Source organism: Aphelocoma coerulescens, chromosome 5 (assembly GCF_041296385.1).
Source record: "Aphelocoma coerulescens isolate FSJ_1873_10779 chromosome 5, UR_Acoe_1.0, whole genome shotgun sequence".
Taxonomy (NCBI): Eukaryota; Metazoa; Chordata; class Aves; order Passeriformes; family Corvidae; genus Aphelocoma; species Aphelocoma coerulescens.
Window position 1 is genome coordinate 20183705 of NC_091019.1, and position 17894 is coordinate 20201598.

Here is a 17894-nt window from a genome sequence, read left to right on the forward strand (position 1 = left end):
AGGGGAAGTCTGTTGAGTAAATGAACTGGAGTGCCTGGCTGTATACCCTGAACAGGGAATTGCCCCTTCCAGTTGGAGCCACTGTTGCAGGTGTACATAAAATGGCAAACCCACTGTTTTCTCTGAAATGTCATGGGCCAGGCTTCAGTGTGTCAGAATAAGTGATATCCTCAAGGCTTTCTGTTCTAGGTCACATTATGTCACACCTGTCACATTTTTTGTTGTGATCTGGCTCTAAACGCTACATCAGCAACCTGTGGCCACAGCTGCCTGTCCAAAAGGGGTGTGGACTGGTTATGCAGCATGGCTAAGGAGCTGGACATACAGTGTCTTTCTAAGGTCTGTTAGGAAAACTCATGGCCAAGTGGTTTATCCAGGCAGAACTGAAGGTGTGTCACAATGGGCCTTGTGTTGGGACACTGCTTAATCCCTCATCCTCTGAGGACCATTACCCACGTGCTTGCTCTTAACTCTGGTCACAATGGCAAGTCATTTTATGTTGTTTATAGCTTTCTTCTTCTTCACCCTTCCTCTGTTTAAATGTCTCTGATAAAGGTCTTGATGTCATTGCTGGGCTGCCATGCGCTATGTAAGACCGTCTGTAGCTGTGCTCTTGGGTAGCCCATGCCCTTGCACGTCACAGAGTACCGAGAGCAGTGCAGAGCTTTGCTCACAAAAGGCATCATTATTCCCGTTTCTCACCGGGAGTCCAGCCTGGCCCCATTACGGACGGGGCCTGTAGTGCAGACAGCAACCTGCTCGTCAGGCACCGTCCTACTTTGCCTTGCTTATTTTCCGGCTCCAAAAGAAGGGGCAGAGGATTGTGTTGGTGCTGGGCAGCCGGGCTCTCCCGTGCCGGCACTCCCCGGCCGTTGTGTAACGCGGCCGCGCCGCGCTGCCCGTGCGGGGGGCGGCGCAGGGCCCTGCTCGGGCCGGTTCGGGGCCGCGCCGGGGCCGGGCCGGGGCCGGGCGGGGCGGGGCGGGCGGAGGAGCCGCGGCACCTCCCGCCCCCAGCGCCATTGGCGGGGCCGGGCCGGCGGGGGCGGGCGGCCGGGACAGCGGCGGGGAGCCCGGGCCGAGCGAGCCGCGGTCGCTGCTCCGCTCCGCACCGCCGTACCATGGTGGGGGATCACTGCAGCCTCCCCGGTGAACGGCCCGTGCTCGCCCAGAGTCCCAAGCCCGGACTAAGCTGCAAGATGGTCCTGCAGGCGGTGGGCAAAGTGCTGCGGTAAGGACGGGTCCGGCGGTGGCCGTGGCGCCGGGCGGGCGGGCGGGCGGCTGCCCACGGGGCATCCCGGGAGAGGAGGGAGCCGGAGCTCGAGTGGAAACTCCGGCCGGGGCGACGGGCGCTCCTCAGCCCCGCTCTTCTCCGGAGGAAAGAGGGACGCTGCTTTTGGCTCCCTCTGGATCTTGTGTAGCGATCGGGGAGGCTGGAAGTTGGAACAGCAATAAGCGCTTGGAGAGGAGTATTTGTTCCCACTTAATACGGCAGTCAAGTTTTGTTAGCGCTTTCATGAGAACTGAATTTCCAGGACGTAAGCAGACAGCGAAGGTCCTGGCTTGCCTGAATAAGGAATCTGACCAAGATGCTACATATGCTTTGGCAAGCTTTCTACAGAAATGTTGTAAGATGAGGGGAAAAAATTGCTCATGTAGCTCAGAAGGGCTTGTGTGAACACTGAGACGTGGATGACTACTGAGACCAAAACCAGACTCTTTGGCAAAGGATGTGCAGTAATTTGATTCGGAGGAGTTCTGACCCGTTCTGGTTGGCAGGGAAAAACGTCACCACAAATATTAGGATTAGCAGCCTCGTTCTTCAACAACTGTAGCTTTTTTATTTTAGTTGTGTTCAGATATTTTTCTGGGATCTGTGCAGAGTTGCACTGCTGCTCCAAAAAGGAGCCTTGTTCCTCCAGCATAACTTTATTTGGCAAGCTTTTGTTCGTCCCCGTTTCCTACTGTCTGTTGCCAGTTGTTAAATGTTTGTCAACAGAAACATTATCCCTCTCTTCCTCTGTTGACTCATGTCTCTCCCCAAGCGAGTTTAGGGGAGCCATTTATTCAAGCAGAATGTTCTGATCACAAAGCGGCTGAGCTCTGGCTGGGATTTCAGCTAGAGGAGTTCACTGGTCTTGAAGCAGCCTTGATGGGCACAGCTGCTTAGATTTGTTCTTACCGGTATTGCAGTTTTGGGGTTTTTTTCCCCCGTTAAAAATACTGTCCTGTAGAAAACATTAGTTTAAAGAATTGAGGTTTCTCTTTCAGCTTTTTAATGGGTTTAGTGTCCTTTCGGTGCATTTTTGGGGGGCAGAGTGTCTATAATTCAATATGGTGTTACACAGCTGGTCATATCATAAAATCCTTTGGCCAGCGGCTTGCTATTCATGATGTGAACCTTTTGAAGTTTTTGGTAGCTGTTCTGTTGGCAGCACTCCTAGATGTAAATAGATGGGGTGCCTCTGTAGGGAAGAATTGCCAGACCTTTGTTAAGCATCTATGGCAGTTTATTTTAAAGTATAGGTAAGTTCCTGTGACTTAACAGTGAAATGCATATTTTTGATTAGTTCAGTGCACGCTTTTTAAAAAATGTAACATTAACCTCAGCCTTTCTCCTACTGGAGTATGTGCAGAAATTCTGTATAATTTTATTTTCTTTTCGTCTAAGATTTATTTTCTACATGTACTACAATACTGTCGTGAAAGCAGGAAAATATTGTTTTCACACATGAAGTGTTTTGGACTTGTGAATTAATAGCATAACTTGATTTTGCTGAGCTGTTATTAAGTGGGAGTGTTTACTATTTTGTAGTTGAGTGTTTTTTTAATGTGTCTTTTTGTTTTGGGTATTTCCTTTTGCTCATGGTTAGAGAGAACTGTGAAGTCACAAAAACTTTCTTTAGATGCCAGACTGGTTCTCTTATTTCTCATCTTGAATCTGCTTCGGATGCCTTATCTGACCTTATGTGTGTTGCATCATCTTGCTTTGTTCTGTAAAACATAAACTCAGCCTAGTCTGCAGAGAGCTCAGGCAGTGGTGAGGAGCCAGGTAAATACTACATTAAATCAAAGTTTCCTTACTGCAGAAATGGGATATTAGTGCTTAAGAAAGCGTGAGCCCAGTCAGCGATGGTGAAAGAAGGAACCACATGGAACCTTGTTTAGGCCAAAAAATGGTGGCTTAGTGACAGCTGTGATGGGATTTCTCTGAACAGAGGCATCCAGAGCTGAGATTATTGTTGGTAGAAAAGAACAGGGACCTTAAATGTCCTGTGTTTGAATGCAGAGGTGCAATGCCACCCTGATAGAGTGGCCACCTCACATGGTAATACATAAGTTGTAGTCATAAGTTAAATGAGATGTATCTCAGACATCTTGCCTTCTTTTTCAGAATAAAGGTATTAAATACCACTTTTAAGCTTGGCCACCTGAAACTTCTGTATGAGTTTCCTGCAGTCTATACAATGCTAAACTCTGCATGGAATAATTTGTCTTCTGTTGATCAGGCCATTGCCAGTGGCTTGGTGATGAGGTCAAAGGATATCTTGCTTATGCACAGCCTGGTGTTATGAGCAGGCCACTGCATTTTAAGCCCTTTTCTCAGGACTAACTGGGAACCGTCATGATCACAGTTTCCTCCCAGCCTTCCACAGCCTGCCAAGGAATTGCAGAAATTCACAATGGACAAGGGATAGAATGCCTGTGTTCACTCTAAACTGCCTCCACTCTGTCTCTCTCCTGCTTGTGAATTATAAAGCTCAGTTGTTCTTGTACAATACTTAATCAGTTTGATCTTCTTCACAGCAGATTTGTTGTGTTATTTACATTGAGTGTGTGTAGGTACAATTAACACAGTTGAAGCTTTTAACATGCAAGTTGTTTTCATTAGTTAGTGGGTCCAGGTCCTCCTGCCTGCTGGGTGCCAGATTGTGTGTGTGTGTTTGTGTGTGTCACGTGTTGATAGTAACAGCTGCCAGAGGAGGAATCAATACACGGAGGAAACGAGGAGAGGGAGGTGTGAGGAAGCAGAAAGACTTCATGAGAAGAGCAGTCCTGAGAACCTGAGAAGAGTTTAAAAGAGCACGGGGGAAAGACAGCTGAACCCAAAAGGGGGGAAAATGTAACAAAAGCAACAGATGTGTTCTCAGTCTTTCTAATTAATGTTTTATGAAAGCTACAGTTAGGTTTATTGCTCTTCTAAATTATTAGTGATTCAGCTATGAAGAACTCTGGAGATGCTTGTATCTTTCATCATATTGGTTAGTAAACTGTGTTTAACACTTCAGGGATGGGACCAAGGCTGCATACTTGTAATGATTAAAAAAAATTGAAACACCAATAGAAAAGTGTCATCTCCTCTTTAAATTAGTCGTAGCACAGCTGAAAGGTTCCTTAACATGGTGTTTAATTAGGGCTGTTTAATTTCTTTTCGCTTCATATGTTTTTGAAATACGTTAATGTCATTTTTTCCCCTTTTCTGTAATGAATTGTGCTATTATTTAGCCCATAATTAGAGAGGAAGAGAAACCTAAAATAGATGCAGTTTTTCTGGTTTTTGGTTTTTTTTATTTCTCTGAGTTGGTGGTTCTGGAGAGAGGTGGAAGGAGAAAGGGCAGAGTATCATGTGAAAACTTGGAATATTATTCTATTTTTTAGCATTATTTCATTAGTTGTCCAAGTTTCTTGTGACACCATGGATTCCTGTTGGCTTCCTTGCAAAAGTCTGCATTTTACTGGCCTCAAGCAGCACAAGTGGAAGGAAGACTCTGGTTCCTGCGATCTCTCCTGTCTTTAGTCCCAGTGGATAACAGAGCCAGCCATAAGTGTTTTTCAGAGCCACATGCTGCTGATTTCAGGACAAAATGTTCACTGCCTGTGCCAGTACCTGAGTCCTGATTCAACTGCTCGAGTGTGTTTGCAGTGCTGTGACACTTTGGATGCTGTGCTGGTGATTTTCATAGGCTGTTCCTTGTGCAGCTTCCTAGTCAGTGTGTTTCCTTTTAAGTCTCCAGTGAAACTGGGTCCTTCTGGGATAGTTGACTATTAATCAGGAATACAGAGAAAGAGAAATGATGCAGGCTACAGAGTTGTGATGTCATTGTGTAGTGTCTTTTGATAAATTACAGGATGGTTTATATGTGCGCACATTACCGGATGAGTGTGGGGATAAGTTAAACCTTCCCTGTCTCTTAAGAGCCTCCCTTTTTACAGCATTTTGCAGGGATTTGATTTGGATACCAACTAAAAATAAAACAACCAACCCCACTCTTTTTTTCAAAAGTGTAGTAACTTGTCTTCAATGATAGTGTGATAATGATTGTTTCATTTGGATAAATTAGCAAGTTTGAGTTGGCATTCTGGATGCTGCTATGTATTTTTATAGACAGCACTTAAAATTTTTTTTTTAATTAAATTCCTTCTCTATTTCTCAATTCATAGCAAGATGAGGAAGAAACCAGGTTAATTTTGACACTGCATTCTGGTTTTTAGGTGATCAGCCAAGGTTGTCTTGTGTTCATGAACTGGGACATAGATGGGTAGGAGCAGAGGAGCTTCTCCTCTGCTGCCTGGATTTCCATGGCTGAAGACAGCTGTTGTCTGTGATGTTTGCATGTATCAGCAGGAATAAAGCAAATATTTAAAAAGTCAATCCTATTTTATTCTAATTTAGGCAGAAACATTTTTCAGTTATTTAGTCCAGTTCACAGTATTAGAAAGTAATTAGAAGAGCCTTGTTTAACACTGGCTAATCTGATTAATGCAAAGGCCTGGGACAGGCAGAAGAGAAGGGAGGGAGGACAGTATGCAGGGAAAGGGGCTTATAGGCAAAATGCTCTTCAGAGCCACGTTGGCTATTTTTATCCTGTTCTTTTTCTTTCTCCGTCCCACAACTTTCCATTGTACAGAAATAGTTCAAAATGTTTATGGTTCAGGGAAACTGACATCGGTAGTTGTCATGCTGTGTCCTCCTGAATATTTCTGTAACAGGAGCTGATTCCTCGTTCAATGATGGCCTTTGGGGGGACTCTCAGCTGCTCAGAACTGGTGACACTATGGAGCAGTAACATCCTGTGCTTTGATAAGGGGTGACCAGGCAGGAGGGACTCCGGTGGCTCTTCTGTGTGTATGGGAGCACAGATGTGCTTGTGGAGATTGCACTTTGATGTGAGTGTCCTGTCGTCGGGACAGAGGCTTGCAGGAAGCACACCTAGGTGGCATTGCCAGCCTGGTGGACTCATCTGGCTGGGATGTGCCCGCTGGAGAGGCGGCTCTCCCTGCATGTGCTGGGTGTTCCCAGCATACACAGGTAGCAAAGTCTCTTCTGGCTGTAGATATAAAAATTTGTAGTGCTCTGCTTGATGTTCAGCCCCGCTGCAAGCTGTCAGAAACCTCCGGCAAGGCCATGTCATGACTGGGGCTCTTGTTGGAGCTCAGAACTTGGAGCAGTGCGCTGGAAAGGTGCTGTGTCTTACTGGTGGGCCCAGCACACCAGGCACTCCTCTCTTTCTTTGGGATAATCGTTTGCCTGCTCACTTGTGTTCACTGCAGGAGTGTCATGACCCTGGGGCATTTGTGAACATTGGTGAACCATGTACAGTGCATTAACTTAATGAAGAACTTGGTGTCTTTCTTCAGAGGTATTTACAGCATTAAGTTGTATTTTGGTTGCGTGTTCCACATTCTGGGAAGCGATAGCCAGAGGGAGGGCACTGCTAAAATTCTTCTCTGTGTTGAAACAACCCTCTAAGGTGTCTCCAGAGCTTTTACAGAAAGGGCTCCTGGCCAAGGTTTAATAGCATTTTCCTCTTGTTTAGAGGCAAAAATATGCTGCTTTTTTTACTGAAGATGCCTCCTGGACACTTTACAAAGAATAGGTTTGACTGTAATCTCAGACTTGTGAAATTATTCACCCTTCTTTTATCTTGTTTTCTTGGTATGCATCTGTTTCATTATAGGATTTGTTCCAGATTTTAGCTTCTTGTTTCAGTCTGGAAGATTATTTCAGTTTATATATGAGCAAAGTATGAGTGTGCAACATTCATCCTTCTGGGAGTTGACTACAGTTCCTGGTTTGTCTCTTTGTTTCCTATGTTGCAATCGCCCATGTTTCTGGTGCTGCTCTCTATGGGAAAATTACCTATTTCACACAATTTCTGTCTGCTGTTCTCTGGGATCTCAAATGTCTGTGCACTCCAAGACCTTTACCAGGTAGGTTTTTAAGAGAAAAATAAATCCTCTGTAGAAGAGCTTTTCTGTTGTCATTTTTGGGTTTTTTTGAAGAGGTGTGGTGTTAGGAATGCGATCTCCTATCAGTTGTCCTGTCTCTAAGATGGCTAAGACAAAATATATCTGTTCCTCTATCATACATCTCTCTGTGACTACACCAAAATTGAGTTTGTTAAAGTATTCTTTTGTTGAGGGGGATTTTTTAATTCTTTTTCTTAATCCCTGGTGCTGTGTGATTCAACAGAATCTTAAATTTCAGCGAATTGCTGTCAGAGAAGAGATGTTGCATTTCTTTTAAGAGCTGCCAGCACCTAGTCTCTGGAAAGGGGAGGGGATTGGATGTATGGATTAACCCTTTCTTCCAGCTTTCTGAAGAAAAACCCCACTTCTTTTGAGTGAATGGAGCCCATTAGCACTGAAGCCGGGTTGCTTGAGCGTGTCAGAAAATGCTGCTCTCTTAATTTTGCAAGTTCTTTTCTGTCTGATACGGAAATAAGTTTAGAAATGCTTTTGCTCAGACAGCAGGAACTGGTGGCAGCAGATGCTCCCCAGGTGAAAGGAACATTGTGGATGTCTGTGTGATTCCTTTTATTTTTAAAAAAGGAAAAATCAGCAGTGAGTGCAGCTGTCCTCAGAAGGGCAGATAGTGAAAATATTAAAATTCTTAGCTTGCTATCTGGAAAAAGTAGTCCTGGCACACCATCCAAAGTACATGGAGTTACTGAAGAAAGAAGGCTTGGGTTTCTTCATTGGTGGTTTATGTAACTTCACACAGAGGTGGGATGACATGAGGTGCACCTTGCTGGCTCCACTCACACTCCAGACACCCAGATCTGCTCTTCAGTCCAGTGTGTCCACACATCCCAGGCTCAGAACACCAAAGCCTTACAGGGAAAGTGCTGACTGTCAGCAGGATGCATTTAGCACAACAGGGAAAAGGAAAATTGTGATAAAGAGGCTTTGCTGATTCCTTCTTTTACAGAGTCCCCAGTTTTGATGTGACTGATGTATTTCTTCAGAGCAAACCTATGCAGGGAAAAGATAAAGCTGGTGGTCTTGAGACCACATTCTGTGTGGGACAGAGGGGAAATTCTATTCTGTCTCAACTGAAATAGTAATTTTTCTGTTGTTTTGCAGCATAGAAAGGTTTTTTCATGTCTAGGTATGTCATTCAAACCAGTACATTTTTAAATCCACACATAACCATGCCTTGCTTTGAGGTGTGACGCCGGTTTGCAAAAGCTGGGGTGGAGGTGTGGCCTCACATTGTGTTTTGAGCAATGTCTCAGGTGTTGGTCTCAGCTTCCATGAACTGATCAGTTGCAAGTCCACATGAACAGTTAAAAATCCTTTTGTCATTTGCACGTGCAGCCAAGGGAGTGAAACAACTTCAGCACACAACTGTGCATCTAATTTTAGTATTTGTTTCTGAAAATTACTGGTTTTCCTTAACCAGTTCCTTGGTTGTGCTTTCAGCCTTTAATTAAAAGACTGAATTTGTATTTTAGCAGGGCCTTGGAGGTAACATTACAAATTTGAGTATATCTATGGGTTTTTTCCTGGCTGCTAGTGGATCAGTATATCTGTAAAAGTGTTTGTACTTGCTTTTCAGTCTCCTGTGGTATATCTGGAAAAGTAATAAATTAGGGTTGGGAATCACTGCTGTCTCACTAGCTAATTAACAGTGCTCTAACTGTACCAGTAATTAAACCATTACCCATCCTACTATTTTTTTTGATCAGTCATTCATATGTTCTTTACTTTGGCCTATGAATCCATAGAGTTTGTATTTTAAATAGATTTTTTTTCCTTCCTCTGTTGTATAGAAAAGCTTCAATGTGCTGTTTTCTAAGAAATTCTGAAACAGCTGTGTGCTGTGGTTGACAAAACTGAATAGAGCATTGCATCATTCTGTCAAAAATCTTTAAAAATTAACTGCATGGTTACACTAGTGAAAGTTTTGTACGTATCATTTGTTAATGAAAGTTATGTAATTAAGATAATGCTTTGATTCCTTTTACCACTGACTTTCTTACCCTGTGAGGAGACACACAATTTATGCCTTCTAACTATGGACTTCAATTTTTAACAAGATAGTTCACACTAAAACTGAAAGGCCCTCACAGGATCTGGTCTAAGGCATACCAGGGGAGATGGGACTTCCCTGAACTGACTGTGGTTTAAATTAAAGCCAAAATATTAACAAAAGGGGGGAAAAATAATTTTTGATCTCTGCCATTGAGAACTGACCTTGACATATGATATTTTCTAGATATCTTCCTAATTACAATGCTGTGGTTAATTTAAAGTGTAAGAGATGAGTTTGTGGAGCTTGATCCAGAGGATGAAAATTTTGGGTGGGGTTGCTTTCCTCACATTGGTATTTCTTTGCCCAGCCTGCTCAATAACTAATGACTGGTAGGTGATGGAATTCCCCCCAGCTGTGTGTCTCAATGCCACAAGATGCACATGTGTGTGCTAGTACACATGCTTTAAAAGTGAGGTGACAGGTGCAGGCATGCAAAATTGCTTATGAATAGTGAAAACAAGTTAATTTTTTTCCCCCTTATGCTATCTGAGTATATATTGTGTACTGAAGCTCCTGTAAAGAAAGCTGAGATGTTTGAAGTAGCTCTGTTCTTACCTGTGTTTCCGTGTGCACTCTCAGTCGTGGTGTGCCCTAGCACATTTCTATCCCATTAAACCAAATTTTTTCTGATGGAAAGCAGACAAAGTTCATGTGAAGGTTTCGGCTTCACATAAAAATTACATGAAATCCTGTTTAATGTGTGATTACATATAGGTGGTGTTTTCCAAGGTGGAACTATAGCAGGAAGGCAGGTGATGAACTTATTTTCAGTCTCTTCCCAAGAGGAATACCTAACTTATCCTTCTGATGCAGGACACTTTTTGTGCCTAAACAGTTGTAATTTCACATTACGAGTACACGAGACACTATATGCACCCATCTTCCAAAACACAGTATGTGGGTGAGCTTGACTTGCATATCTAACATGGTTTTGCTGTTGCAGGTTTTCTTTAGGCTACAGTGGTACTTAAAACTAGCCTATATTGTCAGATCGTTTTTGGTTGTTGTCATACAAAGAGAGCTTGCAAGGCAAGAAGGCAGTGAGGAAACTAATCCATTTTTTTACAAAGAGAAACTTGTCTGCACCCTGGTACTCTCTGAACAGAGCGAGCTGTCTGCATTTGTATATCTTGGGTTATATAGAGAGAAGTCTGATTGCTGAAGCCAGGTTGCCATGGTGAAATAATTCCCAGCAATTAAAGCACAGTTCCATCCTGAAAAGCAACTCTGTGCAAGCTATGTTGTGAAATCCCACATTTACAAGGCTATGAGGTTTCCAAATCAAATTTGCTTGGTTTAGAAATAAAAAGGTATCTTTGCAGTCTTCCAGCTCTACAAACTTCGTCAGGGTTGGGACATAACAGTGCCTTCAGTGATTTATGTGCTCTGGTGGTGAACTCCCTCCCCGCAAAGGTGCACCACAGGGTACTGGATGTGCTCATCTAGAGATAACAGGGCTGCATCAGAGTAGCCAGGAGGAGCAGTTGCTGCCAAAACCTGAATTTAATAATGACGTAAAAGTCAAAATAACGCTGTGTTCCAGTAGGAGATTAGAGGATAATAAATTACTGATTAAACTAATAGACATGTCAGAAAAGACATGGGGAATAGATATGTTAATTGAAATTTTTTGTGCTTTTACTACAGTACATTAAATTTTTCTTTCAATTTGCAGAGTTTAAAAATCTTAAAAAAGAGATAAAACTTTTTTTTTGTCAATTACATTGTTCTTCCTTGTTCTCAGCAAGCAGTATTTCTGGCCTCCTGAATTTCAAACTGTCTGCTGAAAAAATGCTGCTCTGAATATAATAACAAACCTGACAGATCTATATTTATCTTCCCCAGAGTGAAAAAGGTGTTAAAAGCCACCTCAAAACTTGCTTTCAAATCTTGGTGCAGATCACTTGTTCTCAAGGCTCCGTGGGTGACCTTTCTACTGCAGCACATGTAACAACCAGGCTTGCTGTCTCTGCCATTGTCTGCTCTCAGCTGAGAGCCAATTTTCTCCTTCCTCTGTGTGTTTTATTTAAAGAAGCGTAAGGTGTGCTGTAGATCTCTGCCTTGGAGTGCAATGTTTTTTGTTTTAGAGAAAGAACTGTTTATCTCTGCTGGTTTCCAGAGGCCCTTGGAGAACTAGCTGAGATGTAAACATTTACATGTGCAGATATCTGTGGTGAAATGAATCCTGGCCCTACTGTGTAGCTGCAGTATGGGAGTGTATTTAGCAGTGAAGGATGATGAGGAAGCGTTTGTGTTGCTTGAATACTAATGGAATTTTTCCTCTAAGGGAGGCAAGGATACAGGAGCATCCTTATCTTGGTATTGTGCATGGGCCTGGTGGGTTTGGAGTGTTTGCCTGGGGACTGAAATGAGCTGTGTCTTAACAAGACAAAGCCCAGATCAGAGCTCCAGCCTGTGTTTCCAGCTGCTGAATGGCTGGGCAGAGATGTCCTAAAGAGTATAGCATAGGGTGGCCTCTCCTGTCCCCACACCAGGATCTTCAAGGGGAGGAGGAATTGCAAGCACGGGAGAGTATACTATGAGACACCTTCTCAAGCAGGGATTTGAGATTTGTCCTCTTTTTGCTCAGTTTTGGCTTCATTTCAGACAGTTTGCCAACAGGAGACTTAAAAAAACCAACAAAAACAAACAAAAGCCCCCACTCCATGTCAGTCCCAGGCTCAGGACTTGGGCACCTCTGACTCAGTGCTCTGGTGTGTGGTTTGTTCTAAGCATTGGGTAAATTAATTGTTAACAACACTTAGTCTGTGACCTACTGAATCTCTGTTACCACAGACCTTATCTGGCTCCATGTGGAGATGTTGAAAATAGGAAAGAGTTGTCCTTTTGATTTCCTATTCCACAAAATGACAGAAGTCTGGATTGTAGTAAGTTGCTTAAGAAAAGAATCTTGCTGAGCCTTCGTGCTGGTACCTCCTGGTTGGTTTATGTGAGGGCTTTTTGGCACCAAGGTAAAAGAGAACATTTCAAAATGGAGAACAGCTGGTATGGCTTGGGTAATTTTGTTTCTTCTAGTGAATAGTTTCTTCTAAATTATGTCACTGACTCATAGAAATAAGGATTGTATCCCCTTGGACATGGCTCCCCTGGTGTCCCAAGTGTGTTATCTGGAGGGGAACCTGGAGAGGGCAAGGACTGTGCAGTCAGGAAGCTGGACACCTCTGTTCAGTCTGGAGGAGGAGTTCTGGCAGGTAGGCCCAGGGAAGAAAGGGAACTCGAGCGCAGCGTGTTTTGCCACAAGAATGCGCTCTGTGCATTTTTGTAGCATTAGCTGAGCTGTGGCGTGCCTGGCCTTGCCTCTGCAGCCCTTCTTCCCAGAGCTGCATTGGAGACAAGATGGGGGACCCTGGGCACCAGCAGACAAACCCCTGGGAGTCTCAGCATGCTCTGACACACCACTGTGGGCAAACACTGAGCTTGTGCTGGGAGGTGATGGATCAGAGAGGTAGGAAGAATCATAGCTGTTTAGGTTGGAAACGACCCTTGAGGTCGCCGAGTCTGCCAGCAAACCACATGCACACATCATAAATCCTTCCAGGGATGGTGGCTCTACCAGTTCCCTGGGCAGCCTGCTCCAGTGCCTGATAACTCTTTTGGTGAAGAAATTTTTCCTAATACATTTTTTCTAATACCAGTATATACCTTGAGGCCGTTTCCTTTTGTCCTATCCATTGTTACATGGGAAAAGAGACCTTTTCTTGCTACAGCCTCCTTACAGGTAGTTGTAGAGAGTGATAAGGTAGCCTGAGGCTCCTTTTCTCTTGGCCAGACAACCCCAGCTCAGTCAACTGTTCTTTGTAAGACTTGTGCTCCAGCCCCTTCACCAGTAGGTGGGTGGGGAGTTCTACAAAAAGGAACAGAAAGGCCTGATGCACCAGACATGGCATGGTGCAGGTGTCCCATGTTCTCCTTACTTTGCCAGCAGCACCAGCTGGAACTCAGTCTGGCCCTACAGAATGTTTTGGGCTTTCTGTTGAGAAGCAGCATTATGAAATAATGTTATGGCACTTGTCATCCTTAGCATGCCTGCCATGCCTTGGCACCGACTGTTTACAGCAGAGCATCCGGAGGCCAAGCAAAGATTCCCTTTTAAGGCAAGGAGTCACTATGAGAATCCCAAAGAAAAAGTTTCCCTGGCATGTAGGGTACATTCTTCTTTCCTCCTCCTCTTAAATAAACTATTAGTAACTTTTAAAAACAGAACAAAAATGAAGAAGCAGGGCCAGAAATGCTGCCAAAGACGCTTTATGCTGCTCAGCCCCCTTAGACCTGTGCAGCAACCAAGCCCTGGAGCTAACGCAGGGCAGGAGAGGGGAAGAATGAAGCTGAGGTCAGAGAGGTCTGTCAGAGACCTGGGGCAAGAGGAGATCGGAATGGAGACTGCCTTCAGAAGCTTTGTCTCCTTCCCTTGCGCAGCCCTGGAGAAAAGCACTGTCCTCAGCAATCTGTGAACAATTGTACTGAATGCTGCACTGGGATTTGGACTTGCTTTCCAATACCTTGCGCAGCTTCCTTTCCCATGCTGATGTTCTTTTCTTTCGCAATCCCGAACATGGATGTGTACGTCCAGGATTTGTGTTCTGGGTGTGCTGTCACGTGGCATTTCCAGCTGAAGACTTAGCAGTGACCTGGGTTAAAACAGGACATGGGATTGCAGAAGAACCTCCAGAGGTGCTAATCTTGTGCTGTTTTAAAGAAAGAGGGGAAATACAAACATCATCTTTGGCATTCGTCTCAAAGGAAGGGCAGTTTGACCGATGTTTGAAGGAAGCTGTTATTCCCCTTTTCTTGCATGCTGTACAAGTAAACAAAGACACTGAATTACCAAGAAGGGATTTTAAGCTCCATAGCCTTTCTAAGTTTCCAGTTCTTGCTCTTAACTGAGGAGCAAAGGCAGTGGGCTGCTGGGTAGGAAACTGGACAGCCTTCAAGAGTTGTTCCTGACCCATAAGAACTGGCGTAACCTGCTTCTTCATTGTTCTTGTCACTTGGGCTCATAAATTTTAGCTCATAAAACTGTTTCCTTCCTGCTATGAATGGATTCAGGACTCCCATGCTTACGCAGAACATTTGTAACCAGAAATTAACTGATAATTTCTTTCCAGTAAAGGGCCACATAAAAAGCCCATAAAGGTAAAGAGTATATCTGTGAGCAGCTGACCTGGTTTACCTTACAAAGCTGTAGCCTTCTGTGCACAGCTGAAATCACTGTGGTTTTCCTTTCTGCCAAGGGGAGTACATTAAGGGAGAGGCCTTGAATATTGGAATTTTTTTGCCTTAATGTGTTTTACTCCCTCTTCTGTTTCAGTCATATCCCCTTTGACTCCCTGCCCAAAGAAGGGAAGAGGAGAGAAGGTAAAATGCAAACATCCAGTACACCTTTAATTTTGAATTCTAAACCCTTATTCACTGGAAAAATAAAAACAGTGTTCATAAAGTTTTGTCTGAAGGACAGTGCTACAATGTTGGCTTACTGCCTCTCTAATTTTGTCTGAAGCTAACCCCCATTCTTAGAGTGCCAAGAAAGCAGGTTTTGGTAGAAATACTTCACTTTATAACACTTCATATAGTGGAGTGTGTTTTAAAACACAGCCCTTCAAAAAGAAAGAAAATATTACAGGATAAAAAATCGAAGGCCCAGATAGTTTGATATGTCAGCTAGTTCAGTGTGTAGAAGTATACTTGGTGTTGCTGTTACAGACAGTAATCCCTGTAAAAGTTCCAGTTGGGAGTGCACCATTTAAACCCCAAACTTTTCTGGATTGTGAACTATACAAATTGTAAAGTGCGAGCCAGGTTACTTGACAATAACCCCCAGACCCTTGAGTGATGTTTTTAGTATCATTTGGTACTCTTTCTGTGGGCATCTTTGTTTTGATCTTCCTTAAACCCGTTTTTTCTTTTTGTGCCATTTTTTGCATGCATTGCTGTGGACTGGGGGCTGTACTCTCACCAGTGCTAATGGAATATGTCACAGCTGGATTGGCAACAGTCAAGACTTGCTCTCTTCTGAATTTGTGCAGATTGCTAGGATTATAGGAGTTAACCTTACATAAGGAATAGGGTCAGTTGCTAAAAAAAGCCCACAAAACCACACCATATTAATCACAAAATACGCGTCTTTGTCCTGTAAGGTTTGTGATCCATGGTGATTTTCATCCTCACAGACTTGAGATGGCTTGTGAGTTTTGAAGTTTGCTAACAGAGACAGATTTACCATGTGAGGCCTGCCAGACCTGTTCTGTCGATTTTCCAATGGAAATTGGTGTGTTTGAGACTTGGCTGGAACCTGAAATTGCTGCATGATCCGGAGAACACAGGGTGATGGGAGTTTAGCCTGCAGCTCTGGTCGTCACCACTACAAGGTTTTTAAATAAATTTTTTAACTTTCTAAAGTTACTCTTATTTCCATTTTAATATGCCACACTAAAAAGAGAAAACCCACTGATAACGTACTTTCAAAAAGAAAACGTAAACAGCCATTCATCCCAAGGACAGTTAGTTTGGTGTGGAGGATGGGAGAGGAGGATCAAAGTATCATCAATTGTCTTTGAAGAGATTTCAATTTCAGATGCAGTGTAAGAAACTGCACAGCTTGCTGGAGACAGCAAGAAATTATTATAGCTGGGCTGGTTTCCTTTGGAAAAAAGGAATCCTGAACTGATAGAGATCATCTAAAATAGCATGGTCAGTTTAGGGAAGTTTAGCATTTAATAAATTGTTAGTATTCCCTCTGTGCGATCAGCCTGGTAATAAATAGATGTTCGTGACCAGAACTATGGATGCCTGGTACGATTCCAAAGTGATGTGAACTACATCAGGTTATGAAGCATATCCACTGAGTGGACACTGGGTCTCTGGTCTTTCTTCAACTAAATCAGATTGCTTCGTGTGTGCTTCTTTCCAACCAAACTGTGTTGGTTTACACCAAAGCACATATTTAGCATTTGTACCGTGAATCAACTTTGAACCTTACAGCCAGTTTCTGCTGTGAAATGGGAATAACACTTCCTCAAAATGGTGTTAAAATTAAACCTTGATGGTGCTTTGAAGAGACTCTGAAGTGCAGGGTTTTTAAACCACGAAACTACTGAGCATCTTATCAAGAAGGAAATGAGAGAAAGATTAGAGGAGTTTCTTTATTAACTGATGTGGGATAAGAAAGCAAGCTGGGAAATTGGGAATTTTACTCGATCTTAACAAAGCAGTTAGACTAGAGAAAAAACATCAGTGGGCTGTCACTTGGTGGAGTGTCTTACACCTTTCTTTCTGCAGTGAAATCCAGGCAAACTTGCAGCTGATGTGTTTTCTAGCTGGACACAAGGCTGAGTCTGGCGGCCCTGCTAGAAGCATTAGTGAATGTAGAGTCTTGGCCTGGAGCCAGTTTGCTGAACCTTCTTCTAAGTCTTCAGGCGAGTGATCTCCCTTCTGCCATTTGCCATCACTTTTTCCTCTCTGAAATTTATTTGTGGGTGTGACTTGGCCTGTGGCATCACGTTCAATCAAGTGCCTAAAACCAAAGGCAGACCTAGCCTGGGAATTGTCTGAGGAATTAGTTTGTACTCTGGTTTGCCCAGTAAAAACTGGAGTGCTGTCTCCTTGGATTCCTTAAAGATCTTTCCTTAATTAGCAGTTAAGCACTGATAGACAGGATTCGGTCTAAGCTGTGGTCAGACCACCAACCTGCTGTGTAAGAGCTGCTTCTGCAGCTGCTTGGGTGATACGGTTGATGTGGTGTGGACACGTTAAGACAAATCTAAGCAGAATTCTCTCATTTTTGAAGAAAGACACATGTAAACATGAATCAGGACTTGAGGTGCCTATAGCTGTGTTTTGAAAAGTAGTGCTCTTTTTGTGGTCTTCGATGACACTTAGTTATGTTTTCCAATAAACAGTCATCTACAGGTGATGAATTTTGGTGTTTCCTGAATAGAACAGTGAAACTCTACTGTTCTTGACATTTTTTGTATTTGTATTTGTGTACTTTAAACATAAAATGAAAAATTAAGGAAGGCATCTTGAATGAGAAGAGCTCACAAAAAGGAAATAATGGATGCTTCATTTTGTGCCTTTGGACTTGAGTCCAGCTGGTGTGTTCTTACAAGTCTTTGAAACAACAGTGAACTGGGAGGTAGGGGCGAGCAGAGGGAAGGAAGCTCACTCCTAAACCTTGCACTATTTGGTAATTCTAGTGATTGAATGAATAAGCTTTGGTTTATCTGGAATATGGAAGTATTCTTTGTTGACTCTTAATCATATGTAACTGTGTTTCTAAAACAGGGTTTTTTTTTATACTGCTGTATGCTCCAGCTTTGTAAGTTTGAAAGGAAAATGTTTTACTATGGGTGGGTATTGATAGTTCCCAAACTAAACACACAGTTTTACAGCCTAGACTGAGCATGACTCAATTAATTTGAGTAAGTCAGTAGAACCTAAATTCTGTCTAATTGGGGTGGATACATGGTCCAGTTCAAATGACATTTTTAAGGCTGGTTTGTTTTTTTTTTTAGTTTGTACATACAGTATTGGGGCCATGTCGTGTCCCAGCTGCACTACA

The 17894-nt window shown here is 43.2% G+C and overlaps 1 protein-coding gene across 4 annotated transcripts in view; it reads left to right on the forward strand.

Annotated features, from left to right (window-relative positions):
- MOB2 (MOB kinase activator 2) overlaps positions 1-17894 on the forward strand; it is a 109889-nt gene that overhangs the window by 78814 nt on the left and 13181 nt on the right. The window contains exon 1 of one of the 4 annotated variants that reach the window (XM_069016977.1): positions 1054-1228. The exons of the other annotated variants lie outside the window; for them this stretch is intronic. Coding sequence (XP_068873078.1) covers positions 1119-1228 — 110 coding nt within the window. The 5' untranslated portion in view covers positions 1054-1118. Of the gene's footprint in view, positions 1-1053; positions 1229-17894 lie in introns of those variants that run through there. 4 annotated transcript variants of the gene reach the window in all.